General features: G+C 38.8%; 1 protein-coding gene across 1 annotated transcript in view; it reads left to right on the top strand.

Annotated features, from left to right (window-relative positions):
• TG (thyroglobulin) overlaps nucleotides 1-9,632 on the top strand; it is a 158,465-nt gene extending 148,833 nt beyond the window's left edge. Inside the window, exons 46-48 of the mRNA XM_030012173.2 lie at nucleotides 3,687-3,827; nucleotides 4,599-4,789; nucleotides 9,274-9,632. Coding sequence (XP_029868033.1) covers nucleotides 3,687-3,827; nucleotides 4,599-4,789; nucleotides 9,274-9,389 — 448 coding nt within the window. The 3' untranslated portion in view covers nucleotides 9,390-9,632. The remainder of the gene's footprint in view (nucleotides 1-3,686; nucleotides 3,828-4,598; nucleotides 4,790-9,273) is intronic.
• Nucleotides 9,633-13,083: the final 3,451 nt, after the last annotated feature.

Raw genomic sequence — 13,083 nt, 5'->3', positions numbered from 1 at the left:
GAAAGAAAAAAAAAAAAGAGAAGTGTTAGGCTACAGTCAGTCATTAATCATCATAATGAGTTTCCAGTTTTAAATAATTAGACAGATCTAGAACAAGGACAAAGTTCAAAATGAGATGTACGTCCTAATTCTCAATGGATCATTGTGTGAGGTCTCTGCAGCTCCAGCTCTAAGTTGTTCATTCAGTCCTTATGTAGAATAGCATGGTGGTCTGCCAGATCATATTCTGTTCTGCCTGCCATGATTATGGATAGCCATTAATGACAATTCTATTTTGCAAACAAAATTTTTGAGGATTTCTGGGTTGTTGTTGTTTGAATTTTGTTGGGTTTTTGTTGTTTTTTTTTTCTGTTCCAAAAGCTTGTGGTTAAGATATTCACTTCAACTGTTGGAAATCTGGATTTACATTTATACTCTGTTTGATTTGGAACAAGAATTTGAACCAAATCAACCGTAACCTGGGTATTTTTGTTCTAAATTCTGACCTTCTCATCTTTTAATCTTCCCTGTTGAACCTGTTCTTTGTATGCAAAAGTAACCACAGTTCTATAGAAAGAGCAGTGGAGTATCTGATGGCTAAGAAATCACCTTCTCTCTCTTATTTGGAAAATTTTAAATGGAAACTCCATCTCAGGCTTAAGGAAAATTTTCTCAGAACTAATACCTTCCCAATTAAATGGGTTGGCACTGTATAATGAAAATTCCCAGCAAGTGATATTTCAGGGTCTGCTGTTAAATTATTGGCTATGAATTTCACAAAGTTTCTGATTTTACCACCTGTTTTTCTGTAAACTGGATAACTGAACTCCAGTAGTGCCTCCTTCTGAAGTGAAGTAATAATTCCTCAAGGGGAGCTCACTTTAGTGTGAACAAAGTGGTAGGGTCTGGCTCCTGGCTTCCCAATGGCTCAATTTACCAGACTGTCATACTGTCGCACAAGAAGAGCTGTGAATCTCTTTCTAAAAAAGTTGACATCTTAAATAGAAAGGTGTACACAGAAGGTCTGAAGCAATACCTTTGCATGAAGTACTAGTCCCGTGAAGTCACCGAAGCCAAGATTTCATCCTTACACGTAACTACATTCACCACTGTTATTAAAATTACAGATCTGTTCCTTGAAAAGGGACTTCTGTAGTGGAAGTTAGTTGCTATTAGTTTGTATTCCGTAAAAACACTTTACAAATCCCTTTTGTCATTGTCTCTACAGTCCTCCCTTTTATCAAACTGTCCTCTGAAGTCCAGCAGTTGCTGGGCTCTACATTTTCCTCTTTAGAGTTGATGCTGTTGAGTCACCTATATGGCACCCTGGGGTATCAGGAGTGCAGTCTGGAGCAGGTCGGGAAATAAAAACCTCCCTGCAGAGCTAGCAGTGTACAACAGCAAAGCTATATGTGCTTGTCTGTCACTCCTCTCTTTCTCTCACTACACTGTTCTTTCAGTGAAAAAAGTGTCACTACCTGGTGCTAGCTTGAGTATGCTCAGTGCTCCTACAAGGCTCCAAACCCCTTGTTTGGGTATTTCTGGCCCTTTTGCACTCCTCTCTGGCAGTAACGGATGATGATCCGAGTTTGAGGGAGGAGACAGAAATGTTCCCCTGATAGCAGCCATCTAGATGTTTCACAGTGGTCTTTACTGCTTTTCTGTGTGTGTGCCTGTTTCCCCTCTTAACCTTATGTTTTCTTTCTCATCCTCTTACTGTTGATACTCACTGGCCAGGGTGTGGTAATATCAACCAGAAATGTTGAAAGCAGCCCATGAAATTGTAGTTTTGTATGACTTTATGTCTCTGTATCAATCCCATTCCAGTTGTACAAATAATTTCAATCCTAGTAAGTTCTTTGTTTAGGAGTTTGCTGAATTTTAGTTTGGGCTGTGACCTTAACAGTTTTCACCTCTAGAAACATGCGGGCTGAGAACACAGTCTCATTTGGAGGGAAACCCTCAGTCTCAGCTCACTCGTTTTAGATTTAGAGCTAAGTTCACCTCTGCTATGCCTTCCCTAACTGGGTACATTTGTCCCTTCATTGCATCTCAACTAATTTCATGTCCTCTCTTCTATTCAAAAGTGACTCTTCATTGAAAAGAAAATAGCTCCTTTAAGTATATAGTACCTTTGCTACAATACTGACACTAAACATTGCTGTAATATACTGGGCCAAGCAAATTATTTTTAAAGCAAAATTATTAAACTATGATCTTGCTTAATCCTTCTATAAACATTTGGGGAAGAAAAATATGCTTTAATCTTGTTTCAGTTGTACATTTTTTTGGTGAATAATCTGTGAATAACTCACTTTCCAGATGCAAAGTATTACTGAGGTATTATGATAAGACTAAGGAAAATACAACCAAAGATGTATTTCATTTAGAAGGTTGTGTGTTTGTTTTTCAAAATAGAGGCTTTGGAGCCACCACTCATAAAATGTAAGGGAGTCATCTTGCTTTCAGCCCACCTGCCCATCATGGTTTGAATGACAAGTCTTGTTCCATTAGAGGTAGTATCAGCATTGTATCAATGCTGCTGTCCAAAGAAAAAATAGTTTCAGGCGTGCCACCTTTTGACAACAACCTCTGCAGCCACTGTAGATGAAATCTTGCTGAGTGGATCTGGGATTTGTTTATTCCTCCCTGACATCTGTTCCTTCTCCCAGGTTCCCTGATGCTGTCTGCCTTCATGCAGCATTTAACGGAGTCAGTAAGACTTTTGTCTAAATGTGGGATACAGAAAACACAGTTGGACCATACCAGAAATGTCTCCTTCTGAGCTGTGGTTCAAAGCTACATGTTGAGCATAGTTTAGTTATAATTTTCTTAGTAGAAGTTGGCCACTGTTTTTCTGCAGGACTTGAAGATGTTGAGTTGTGTAACCTTTGTTACTAGGTCCTACAAGTGGTGTTGTCTTGCCTGGCCAGTCTTGTCTCTGAATTGTTGAAATATTCCTTATTATATGTGTTAATTATTACATGGAACTACACAACAATTGTTCTTTCTTAAATCTGATCTAAGTGATTATCTCAAGCTGTTTTGACTTGACTGCCATAAAAAACTTGGGGAGAACAGACTGTATGAACCAAAACTACCCAGCCAGCAGAGAAATTGGATTAAAACTATGTCTAAGAGAAGTCTTCATAAACATCTCCTATTACATCTTTCCTTATCCAAAGATTTGGGGCAGAATCCTGGCCCCAATGAAGTCAATGGAAAAACTCCAACTGCTGTTAAGAAGGGCCAGGGTTTTATTCCAAGTCTGTGAAATAAACCATAATTAACCTTCCATCATGGCTGCCAGATTCCATGTCACCACTTGCTTCCACTTTCTGAATTTAATTTTAGTGAAAAATCTGTACAAAACTTAAGAGGCATTTAAGGAATAGCCAAGTGGCTTTCTGCCTCTATCACTTTCTTTTATATGCCCACTTAATTTAGAAAATGTGCCCTGCTGTCTTCCACAATTTCCTCTTGTAACAAATGTTAAAGACCCTGCATTAACTTAATCGCAAATTCTCTTGTTATTGCTTGCTCTTCTTTTATGTTCTAATTTAAAGAAGCCCCACAGCTCACCACACTCTAATTAATGGTCATTAATTATTTAAAACTTTGCTTTATTCTCTGAATTAAATTATCTCCCTTTCCCCCCAAATAAATAAATTATGGTTTTAATTGTCTTTATATAAATATTTTTTTAGTTCAGGTCAGGAGCTCTTGCTGGATGTTCAGTATGCATTTGGACTGCCATTCTACCCAAACTATGAAGAACAATTTACTGTGGAAGAAAAGAGCCTTTCCTTGCAAATTATGCAGTATATCTCCAATTTTGTAAACTCTGGGTAAGTATATGACATTTAAAAATTGCTATGATTGCAGAGGGGGCAAGGAGTGGAGAGAATGTAGTCCAGATCCTGCCCTCACTCAAGTAGCCTCCATTTCCTCTAGCAATTTGTAATCCTACAGAGGGGGCTTTAGTCAACACTGTTGGAAAGTCATGGCCAAGTTGTCAAGCAGATACCAAAGATCTGTAGTATGACACTTAGCTAGAAGTAACAGGAATTTTATCTCCATGGAGCAGCTGCAAATTCTACTTAAATATATGGGACTACAAAGGCCTTGGTGTTGTTTCCAGAGCTTAGTTCTAGGACCACAATTCTGAAGTCTCTTGGCTAAGAGTTTCCTTGTTCCCAGAAGAAAGGGGAAAGCACATGAAGACACAGTGCAGCCTTTACCAACTACTCTGCGAATAACCCTCAGCTTTACTGTGCTGTGGGTGCTCGAGAATGAGGAGTATCCCTGGAAAGCTAATGTGGGGACTGTGACTCTATGTGCTTTTTAGAATACCTTGGGTTGTTTTGGGACCGAGGGCTGTTGAGGCTGTTCCTAAGCCTGTGTCTATACAGGTTCTGTGTACCTGTTCCTTAGGAACTGAACCAGACTGACAAGTTACTGTCAGATGAGACACAGTGGATGATTCACGAGACTTGACAGAATTTGAACTCTGCTGGTCAGAGGGACTGGATACACGTTTCCTTCACCTAGCCGATCTCCTTCTGCATTTTACTGTTCATGACATTGTTTTCTAATGATCATTTCTCCTGTTCCCTTAGAAATCCAAACTACCCTCATAGTTTCTCGAGAAGAATGTCAGGGGTGATGCCCCACTGGCCTATGTATCTGTCAAACGATGACAGCGATAACTACAAGGAGTTCACTGTTTCCTTGCTGACTCGTAAAGGATTGAAAAAAGCAGACTGTTCTTTTTGGTCTGATTATATCAGAAGACTGAAAGCATCCACAGGTAAGCAGAGTGTTTCCTGTCATTAAATAAAACCTAAATTCTCTGCTTAATGTTTTCCTCTGACTGTAGTCCTGTTATATCAGTGTGGAAAAATACTCTTCATAAATTAAACATCTTGCATTGTCCAGGGTATATAGTAAAGACTCTCCGGAGACCGAAAGGATGCAACACTAAACAAATTTATTTTATAGCAGATAGTAATAATAGATAATAAAGTTTCATTGTCCTGGGGTTAGACCTAGGGAAATCTTCCTGCAGTGATGATAGAAAGTATGATGAAGGTGTATCTTCTAATAGTTTGCTCTCTATTTGCAGTCATAATATAGACAGACTTTGACTAAACTGGAAGACTAGGTATATGGGCCTCTTTTGTCTACTGAGAGCACCTAACATGAGAATGTTGAGATTCATAGGACTTAGGAGGAGCACAATAACTTCTATCCACTGCAAAGTTGTAACTGAGGCTTTAGATATATCTCATTACGGATCCTGCATGCTTTGACTTCACACTAGATAAGTTTCTTTAGTTTTTTATAGCTGTGCTGTTTATGTCCCTTGTATTTCTCCTTTGTCTCCATAAATTTCCATGCAGTTGTGAGATTCCTTCAATTTTTCTTACTTTTTAGGACAGTAAAACCAACTCTGCTGAGATTTCAATCTGCTCCTCTGTCCTGAACTCTCAATTTATTCTGGTAAATAAACTCCCCTTCATGTCTGTGTATCTTATAAATTAATTTGGATAGCCTCAAGAAAAGCAAACAAAACCATCCCTTTTTGGCATTCAGAGATGTTTTGAATTATTCTTGGAGGCCTGCAAGCTTACAAGTGTTTTTTATGTCCTAAAGACTCATCTTCACAGTGAATACAGTCCAGGTCCTTCCTGCTTTGTGGACAGCTGCACTTCTGGGAACAAAATGTACTCTCCAGCATATCGAGATACCCAGGCTATCTATGCCTGATAGACCACTTCAAATGGACTGAGGCTGATGTTTGAGCGACACAAAACTATAACGTCTCAGAACCATCAAGTTGGTGGTTCTGATACAAACACAAAGCATCAATGCTCTTGTTCAGGAGGCAGCCTGAATCATTACTCATGGTCTTTCTTCAAAAGTGGACTCCAGATTTTGCTGTAGGCCTTTTAATCAGTTTCCTGGTATCCCTCAATGTCTTTCAAGCTCAGAGGAGATATTTTGATCTCTGACGGCTTTCTGCTGGTCGAGATATTCCTAATTTGCAAAGCTTGATTCTGATGTTTAAACAGTCCTAGGTATAGCTTCTACATCTTTTGGGACTTCGTCTGGCAGCATTATGGCTGTGTAATGCCAGACTGAGTGGAAGTCACAGCTCTGGCAGAACGACTGTTGGCCAAGCACCACGGACAGAGGCTAATCCCGGCTCTTACAAAAAATCCCCGCAAAAGGTGGGAAAATATCTACCAGGGCAGATTGTTTTTGAAATGGAGAAGGTTTAAAACCGTCCAAACTGGCATAAGAACACAACAACATTCGTGTATGGGTCAGTCCGATGGTCTGCCTAGCTCAATATCCTGCCCTCGCCAGTGGCCAAAACCAAATACTTGAATGTTAAACATGAAAATTGAGAGAGGGAGAGAAAAACACACTGAAAGAGTTCACAAATGAGCCAAATTTTTGAAAACAAGCCACACAGTGTGAGATTTATGGAGTATAGATTGTCAAGGAGAAGGTTTAAAAAGTACATGTCAACATGTTGTTCTGCAAGCAGAAGTGAGTACGCCCTGCCTGCTCTGCAAGCCAGTATTTGCTTGGCCTCAGCACCATGGTAATGCAGCTACACAGTTGACTTTTACCAAATTCCATCTCATAGCAACGTTGGCTTGTCACCTTGCTTCGATAGTCATCTTTAGTCTTATCTCACACTGGAATACTGACACTTCTCATACAACTTCTACTTAAATAGGCATCACATCAAACCCACTTCTGCTCCAGACCTCAGCATGGGATGGTAACTTACAGAAACTCATGATGTGGGTTTCTTGATAACAATCTGAGCCCACCTCCTGTGAAAAAAGATTCATAATGTTCATCAGTTCAGCTAGAAGGACTGTATGAACTTCAGATGCTGATGGCTGAACACCCTCAATTTCTTTTTGAGAGGATGTTGTGCTGAAATTCATGCCAAAGCAGTGTCTGTCCATCAGTACAAGTTCATCGCTAGCATTGCTCCCAAAAATTACATTCTGCAGGAGTGGACAAGCGACTGTAGAATATGTTCAGTCAAGAGAACTGAAATCTTCTTTTTTTTTTTTTTTTTTTTTTAAAGTCCCTAAACATAATGTTGCTGCTTGGTTGGTGTGCCTCGTGGCACCAGTGGTAACTTGCTGTACCTCCCTTCAGAACTGAAGGACTGCACCTCTGTTGTTACCTGACTGCTCCAGACTCTGTTCCTGGAGTGCTGCCAGGCTGTCATATAGGATCCTGGCATGATATTGGATTCTAGATTTGAGAAAGCAATGCTGCAAGCCATTTTTGGATGATGTACCTTGCACTCCATCCTGAGGGGGAGGTATTTGTCAGTCAGCTACTGTGAGATCCGATCTAACGTATATTTAGTGGAAAAAAGCAATTTCCTGCCTTTCAATAATTATAAATCTTCATGATAGTGTTTTTGGATTGTATGATACACTGTTCATTCTGACTGCTGAGTCTCAGCTGTTGCGTGTTGCAGTTTGTGGCCTCATGCCAAGTAGATGGAGTTTACAAGTGTGGCAGCAAGAGGCATTGCTAATGAAACAATCAGTTTTCACATCCAAGTGCAAAGCTGTAGAGGGTCTATTCTGATGCAGCCTCAACCAACTGTGATGAATCCTGTTTTGTCTGTCTCAACCCTTCCTTCAAATCAATATCTTTCCAGCTTCATATATCATCTGTGACCTATAAGCAAAAAAAAAAATCAACATATTTCAGTAAAATGGAGAAGAACTGGACAAACCAGTGATCATAAAATCTAACTGCAACTGGCTTTTCAAAATTTTTTCTTGATCCTTTGTTTACTGCCATGTGAAATGTCTTGACTTAGAAATGTCAAATTAGGGATAACTAAAGCCTCAAAGCTCTATATCTTAGACCTTAGGTCTCAGTCCAATAGAAAACTGAGTTATTCCTAAACTCATAAATTGCAGTTACTGGAATAAAGTCTCTCATATTCAGATCTCTTGTACAGATTAAGTTACATGTCTTTTAGGTTATTCACTGCTGGATCTAGAAGCTGTTGTGTACATGTCCAGCTTAACTGTTACCTGTAATTTTATTTCCATTTAGTAAAAATATTGTCCAAGTTGTAGATGTTTCATTTTGTGATCAGACTGCAATATTTAATGACAGAGTGTCTCATTTGGCCTGGTATATAATTGAAGATAATTTAACAAAAGTCATGTCATAAATGCACTGATTCTTCCTGGTATTTATTGACAGTGCCTTTACAAATTATGGAGGAAAGTTTGACTCTGTTTGATTCAGATGATCTATAAATCTGTTGAAGTTTTGTTTGAAACCAGTTTGTAAAGTTGGCATTTTGGGGGGCAGTTTACCTGGGGAATTATGAAAGTGATGGTGCTTGAAAAGGTTTGGATTTAGTAAACGGAGTTCCCATGGCTGCATTTCAAAGACTTGCTTTATATTCTGAATTATGATGGTTTCCATGGGAAACATCAAAACGAGAAACAAGAAGAGTGGCCATTGTGGAAAAAAGCTGTGGATGGCTTTTTCCAGGGACTGTGTTAACAACTTGAAATTCAGTTAAAAACGGGAGCTCCAGAATATTTATTCATATTCAGACAGTACGTCTGAATGCTAAAATTCCCCTTGCATAGTGTGGTGGACTGTGCTGCCTAACAGTGATTCCCATTATAAGGGGCTTCTCGCTGCATCCCAAACAGGTAGACTTGGATCTAGTCTACATCTCTTACGCATGTAACTGGTGTCTAAACAGAACCAGTCCTCCTAAAATAAGTGCCTCTGTAAGCAATGTTGCAACTGGGGAGAAGGAGATACCTTTAGTGTCTCCAAAGTGAAATCTTGTCTGCCTAACTCATGTGCCTAAATTTAGACATTTAGGCATACTTTATGTGTCCAAGTTAGCCAGACTGGACCCCACCTGTAGGAAATCCACAAAGTGTTCCCCACACTTTCTGCCTGGTAGGTAAGTATCAGGAGATAATACAAAAAAGAGAACAAGTCTTGCACAAGTGGAGTGCAAACTATTATGCATTCCAGTGGCAGTTATTTAAAGCACGCTGGAAGCATGATACTTAATTACCATTAGGTGATCTGCCATTACCCTAAAGCATTTTGCAAGTGGACTGCAAACTGAGAAAAATAGCTTCCTGAACATTTATAGCTGCATAAAAAGGCTCTGAAGTGTCATTGACAAAGTGTATACCTTCTAGCTTGCTGCATAAAGATATGACATTTATTTTAATCTTAATAATATTGTCTTTTCAGGAAGTGCAAGTAATGGAGAACCATCTGCAGAAAACAGCCCTAGTGAAGCTCCCAGTGAAGGACTTACCACCCAGGAGAGCCAGCCACTGGGAGACAAGGTGGCTTACAGCAGATAGAAAATCACAGTGCTATTGGATGGGTTTGTCACACAATTGTACATCCATGCAACCTTGTCACACCAGGTGAACAAGTTGCTTCCTTTAGTTAACTTTCTGAACAAGCACAGTAGACCTTTCAAGAAAGTAGTTTTTCAAGGAAATTGTTGAATATGGCACAAAATAAGCCCTACAGCTATTATTTTAGGTCAAAAGAAACTGTAATTTGAAAAATGAAGTATCAATAAAAACTGCAAAAACAGAACAAAAGTACTTGGACTTTATTTTTTGCAACCACCCAAATGCCAACACATTGTAGTACCACCAGCCAGAAAAGGATGTACATTGAAACTCTGAGAAGACCCTTAGCTGATGAGGCTCAAATTTGCCAGATGTCATATCTGACTTGTTCTTTTTTATTACTCATCCTATCACAAGCTGCCGATAGGAGTGGGAGCCTGGTTTGGCACTCTGGAGAAAATTAAAAAGCTTGAAAATGGGAAGGGGTTGGATCCAGGAAGAACAATGTAAGAAGGGAATCAAGAGTATGCATTGAGTGTGTTCATGTGAAGTCAGGTACCTGCACATGTTATATTCAGCTCATGATCACCTGTGAAATATGTATAAGACCATCTGGGTAAAGCACAACACACAGCAGAGATAATACAAAGCATACGTTAATTAAAGCTTAGAATATGCTGTCCTTCAAACATTTATCTTTTGTAAGGAGAAGGTGAGATACAGAATAGTTTTGGAAGTGTAAAGAAAAGTGCATAGCAGGGTATATCTCTAATGGGTCTGAAGGTAGTTTGGGTTAGGTTGTTAATTTATTGCTGGGATCATTTGGCAACAGGCAATCCCCATTTGACAGGATATCACACACGTGTTCATGATACTTGAGAACAAAAAGTGAAACCAAGGTTGCCCTGAAACTAATAGCAAAATTTCCATAGATTTCAGTAGGACCCAAATTTCTTGTGCAGTGTTGAAATGATTTAATAAAACAACTCGTAAGGTTTTGTTTGCTGCTTGGGACCTTTGCCAGTGCATAAGCAGATACTGCTGTCTGCCATGTATCCAGGTTTCCAAAGACTTTACCTAGCTAGAAGCAAAAGTGTGTAACAGTCATAGTTCTTATACTTACATCCTGTTCAATAAACAATAAAAAGAACATAAGAATGAAGAAGCTTGTTAACTGTTTAAACATAAAAAAGTAAAGGTGGAGAAATCGAACTGTGTTTTCCATCATTATCTTTACCTATGCTAGCTAACAGGTAATGAAAAAAAGAAAAGATTTAAGAACTTTTTAAAAAGCCCAGATCTTAATGGTATAGCTCAACAGAGGATGCTTACTTTGCAGTAACTATAGATGCAGCAGTTGTGATTCCTTGGCCAAGACTGCATTTACTTTTTCCTCTTTTGAGGCTGCTTCTGGAACTCGATGTCTAATAGATTCTATTTAAAACTTAATGCGCCCCGCCAAAACCTCCTTTTTTAATAACAGGTATTATTTTACATGTGTCCACATATGCAGACAGTCATGTGCATATCACCAGCCCTGGGAAGACCCAAAGCTGAGCTACAGTATTTCATATTCATTTAACAGTGAGTTGGGTTAAAGAAATGTGGGTTTCTCTAGTTCTGTCACTTAATTTCCACAATGGAAGCATCCCAGTCCTCCTTAGCTTGACCCTAATAGTCCTGTGAATCTTTATTATTATTATTATATATATATAATATGTGTATTTATATATATATATATATATATATAAAAATTTTCAGCAAATGTGAAAAATTTTTTTTCATCCATTAAACAAATGTATTATAACTCATCTAAAAGTATTTTAGGTCACTTTGCTTTCTATACTGGTCCTTCTATCTTTCAATCCTGACACTGAGTGAGGCATCTTCTCCCAGCTAATATTCTCTTTTTCTGCACTGTAGTCTTCCAAAAATTCAAATTCTCCTGAACACCAGCCAAGTCCCTGTGAAATACTGACGTTAAATGGGCTATTGTTTGTGGAGAATGGGCTTGGTATAGCCATATGCCAGGCTGTATTGTTACACTGAGTCAAATAATCACTTTGGGGAAAAATGGGCCATGAGACTAACAGTTTTGATGAATCAACCCAATATCCCATAGCGCCTGTTGAAGAGACGTTAATAGGCTATTGTATGAACATTGGAATGCTAAATATAATACCTAAATCATTTAAATCCTAGTAAACTCAACATATGTTTTTAATTATTATTTTATATAGATGAATATTTAAAAATAGAAACACAAATGAAGAAATTTTTTCCCTGCTGTGTATACCAACTTTGGTAGTGTCATTCCAAACAGGCCAGCTTCCCAAAAATTAATCTCAATTGGCTTCTAAACCATCAAATCCTAAGAAAAAAACCAAACACCTCCAATAAATTCAGTAACTCCAACAGGAAATGCTCAGCTCACCAGGGTTCCTTTCATAATACTGTGAACATACTGTCTTCTGTATCATAATATCACAAAGCATAAAATATAACATACAAAATTAAATATCTTTGAGAACTAATTATTGTACACAGCCACCCCAGTGTTAATCTGCTGCCCGTGGATCTGGTAAACAGAGGACAGACTTAAAAGTCTTCAGTATTGACTCATGTTGGTGAAAGCCAAATATATAATCTTTCCCCACTCACTATTCAGCTCCACCTTGAGCCCAAATATGCCTCTGGAATTTGAGAAAAGGTTTTGAGCTAGGAACTCAGCAGCTTAGCCTTGTAGCCTCCTAATTGCAGTCTTGGCCATCTAGTAGGCTTGGTAGGTCGCTAGGTATGACTGGGCTTTCAGGTCACCCCTCCCGAGGTATCCAGCTCAACTGTCAGTTTGGTAAAAGAGCCTTTTTAAGTATGGAATTTTTGTAAAACATCTTTATTTCATTAGCGACAGACTGCCCCAAACCCACCCTGTTGCGCTAGATGCAGCTTTTTAGACCGTTCTGTCTCTCTCCGGGTTTCCTAGAAGCTCTAATGCTCTTTTCTATAGCCCACTATTTGTGTTCTCCTTTAAAAAAGCAATACACTTTCCCAGTTCTCTGCACCGTCTTCTTCCCTTATGCTAGTCTTGTTCATTCTCCATACCTCTTTCAAGTTGCTTCTGCCAAGGTGCATTTTTATGCAGACAAATGTTGTCTCATGATCCCATGAGTTCATCTAATCCCATATTTCACCCGTCTTCCATCCTGGGTCCTTAAGCTCAAACATCTTTGAAACCTGAAGTGTTTTTTGCAGCAGTACAAGTGATCCAGTCTTTGGCTGTGAATCCTGATTTTACTACTCTTCCTTATGGGGAACCACACTGTGAGAAATAGGCCAGTCAAATCCAATAAGGAGATTTAATTAGAAAAGCCTACGTGCAGGCTGACTGACAGAAAGGTCAGGACACTTTAGCCTTAGTGATACTGAGAGGCCAAGTCTGTTCCCACATATAGTTCTTAGTAAGAAAAATACATTCTCAGACTATTTAGATCATTGTGCTTTAAGCTGAAATACCAAAGACTTCAATGATCTGGTAGTGAAACAATGCACAGAAGCATGCTGACTAGAGTCATGCTTTCCTCCTTCCTACTGGAAATAGCTGTAATTTATTAAAAGTGAAGCATCCTTTGAAACTTCCTTATGAACACAAACACAGACAAACCAAGTTAATGACAATTAAGTTATTTAATTTGAA

Source organism: Aquila chrysaetos, chromosome 4, assembly GCF_900496995.4.
Source record: "Aquila chrysaetos chrysaetos chromosome 4, bAquChr1.4, whole genome shotgun sequence".
Taxonomy (NCBI): Eukaryota; Metazoa; Chordata; class Aves; order Accipitriformes; family Accipitridae; genus Aquila; species Aquila chrysaetos.
This window is presented reverse-complemented; position numbering and strand designations above follow the sequence as displayed.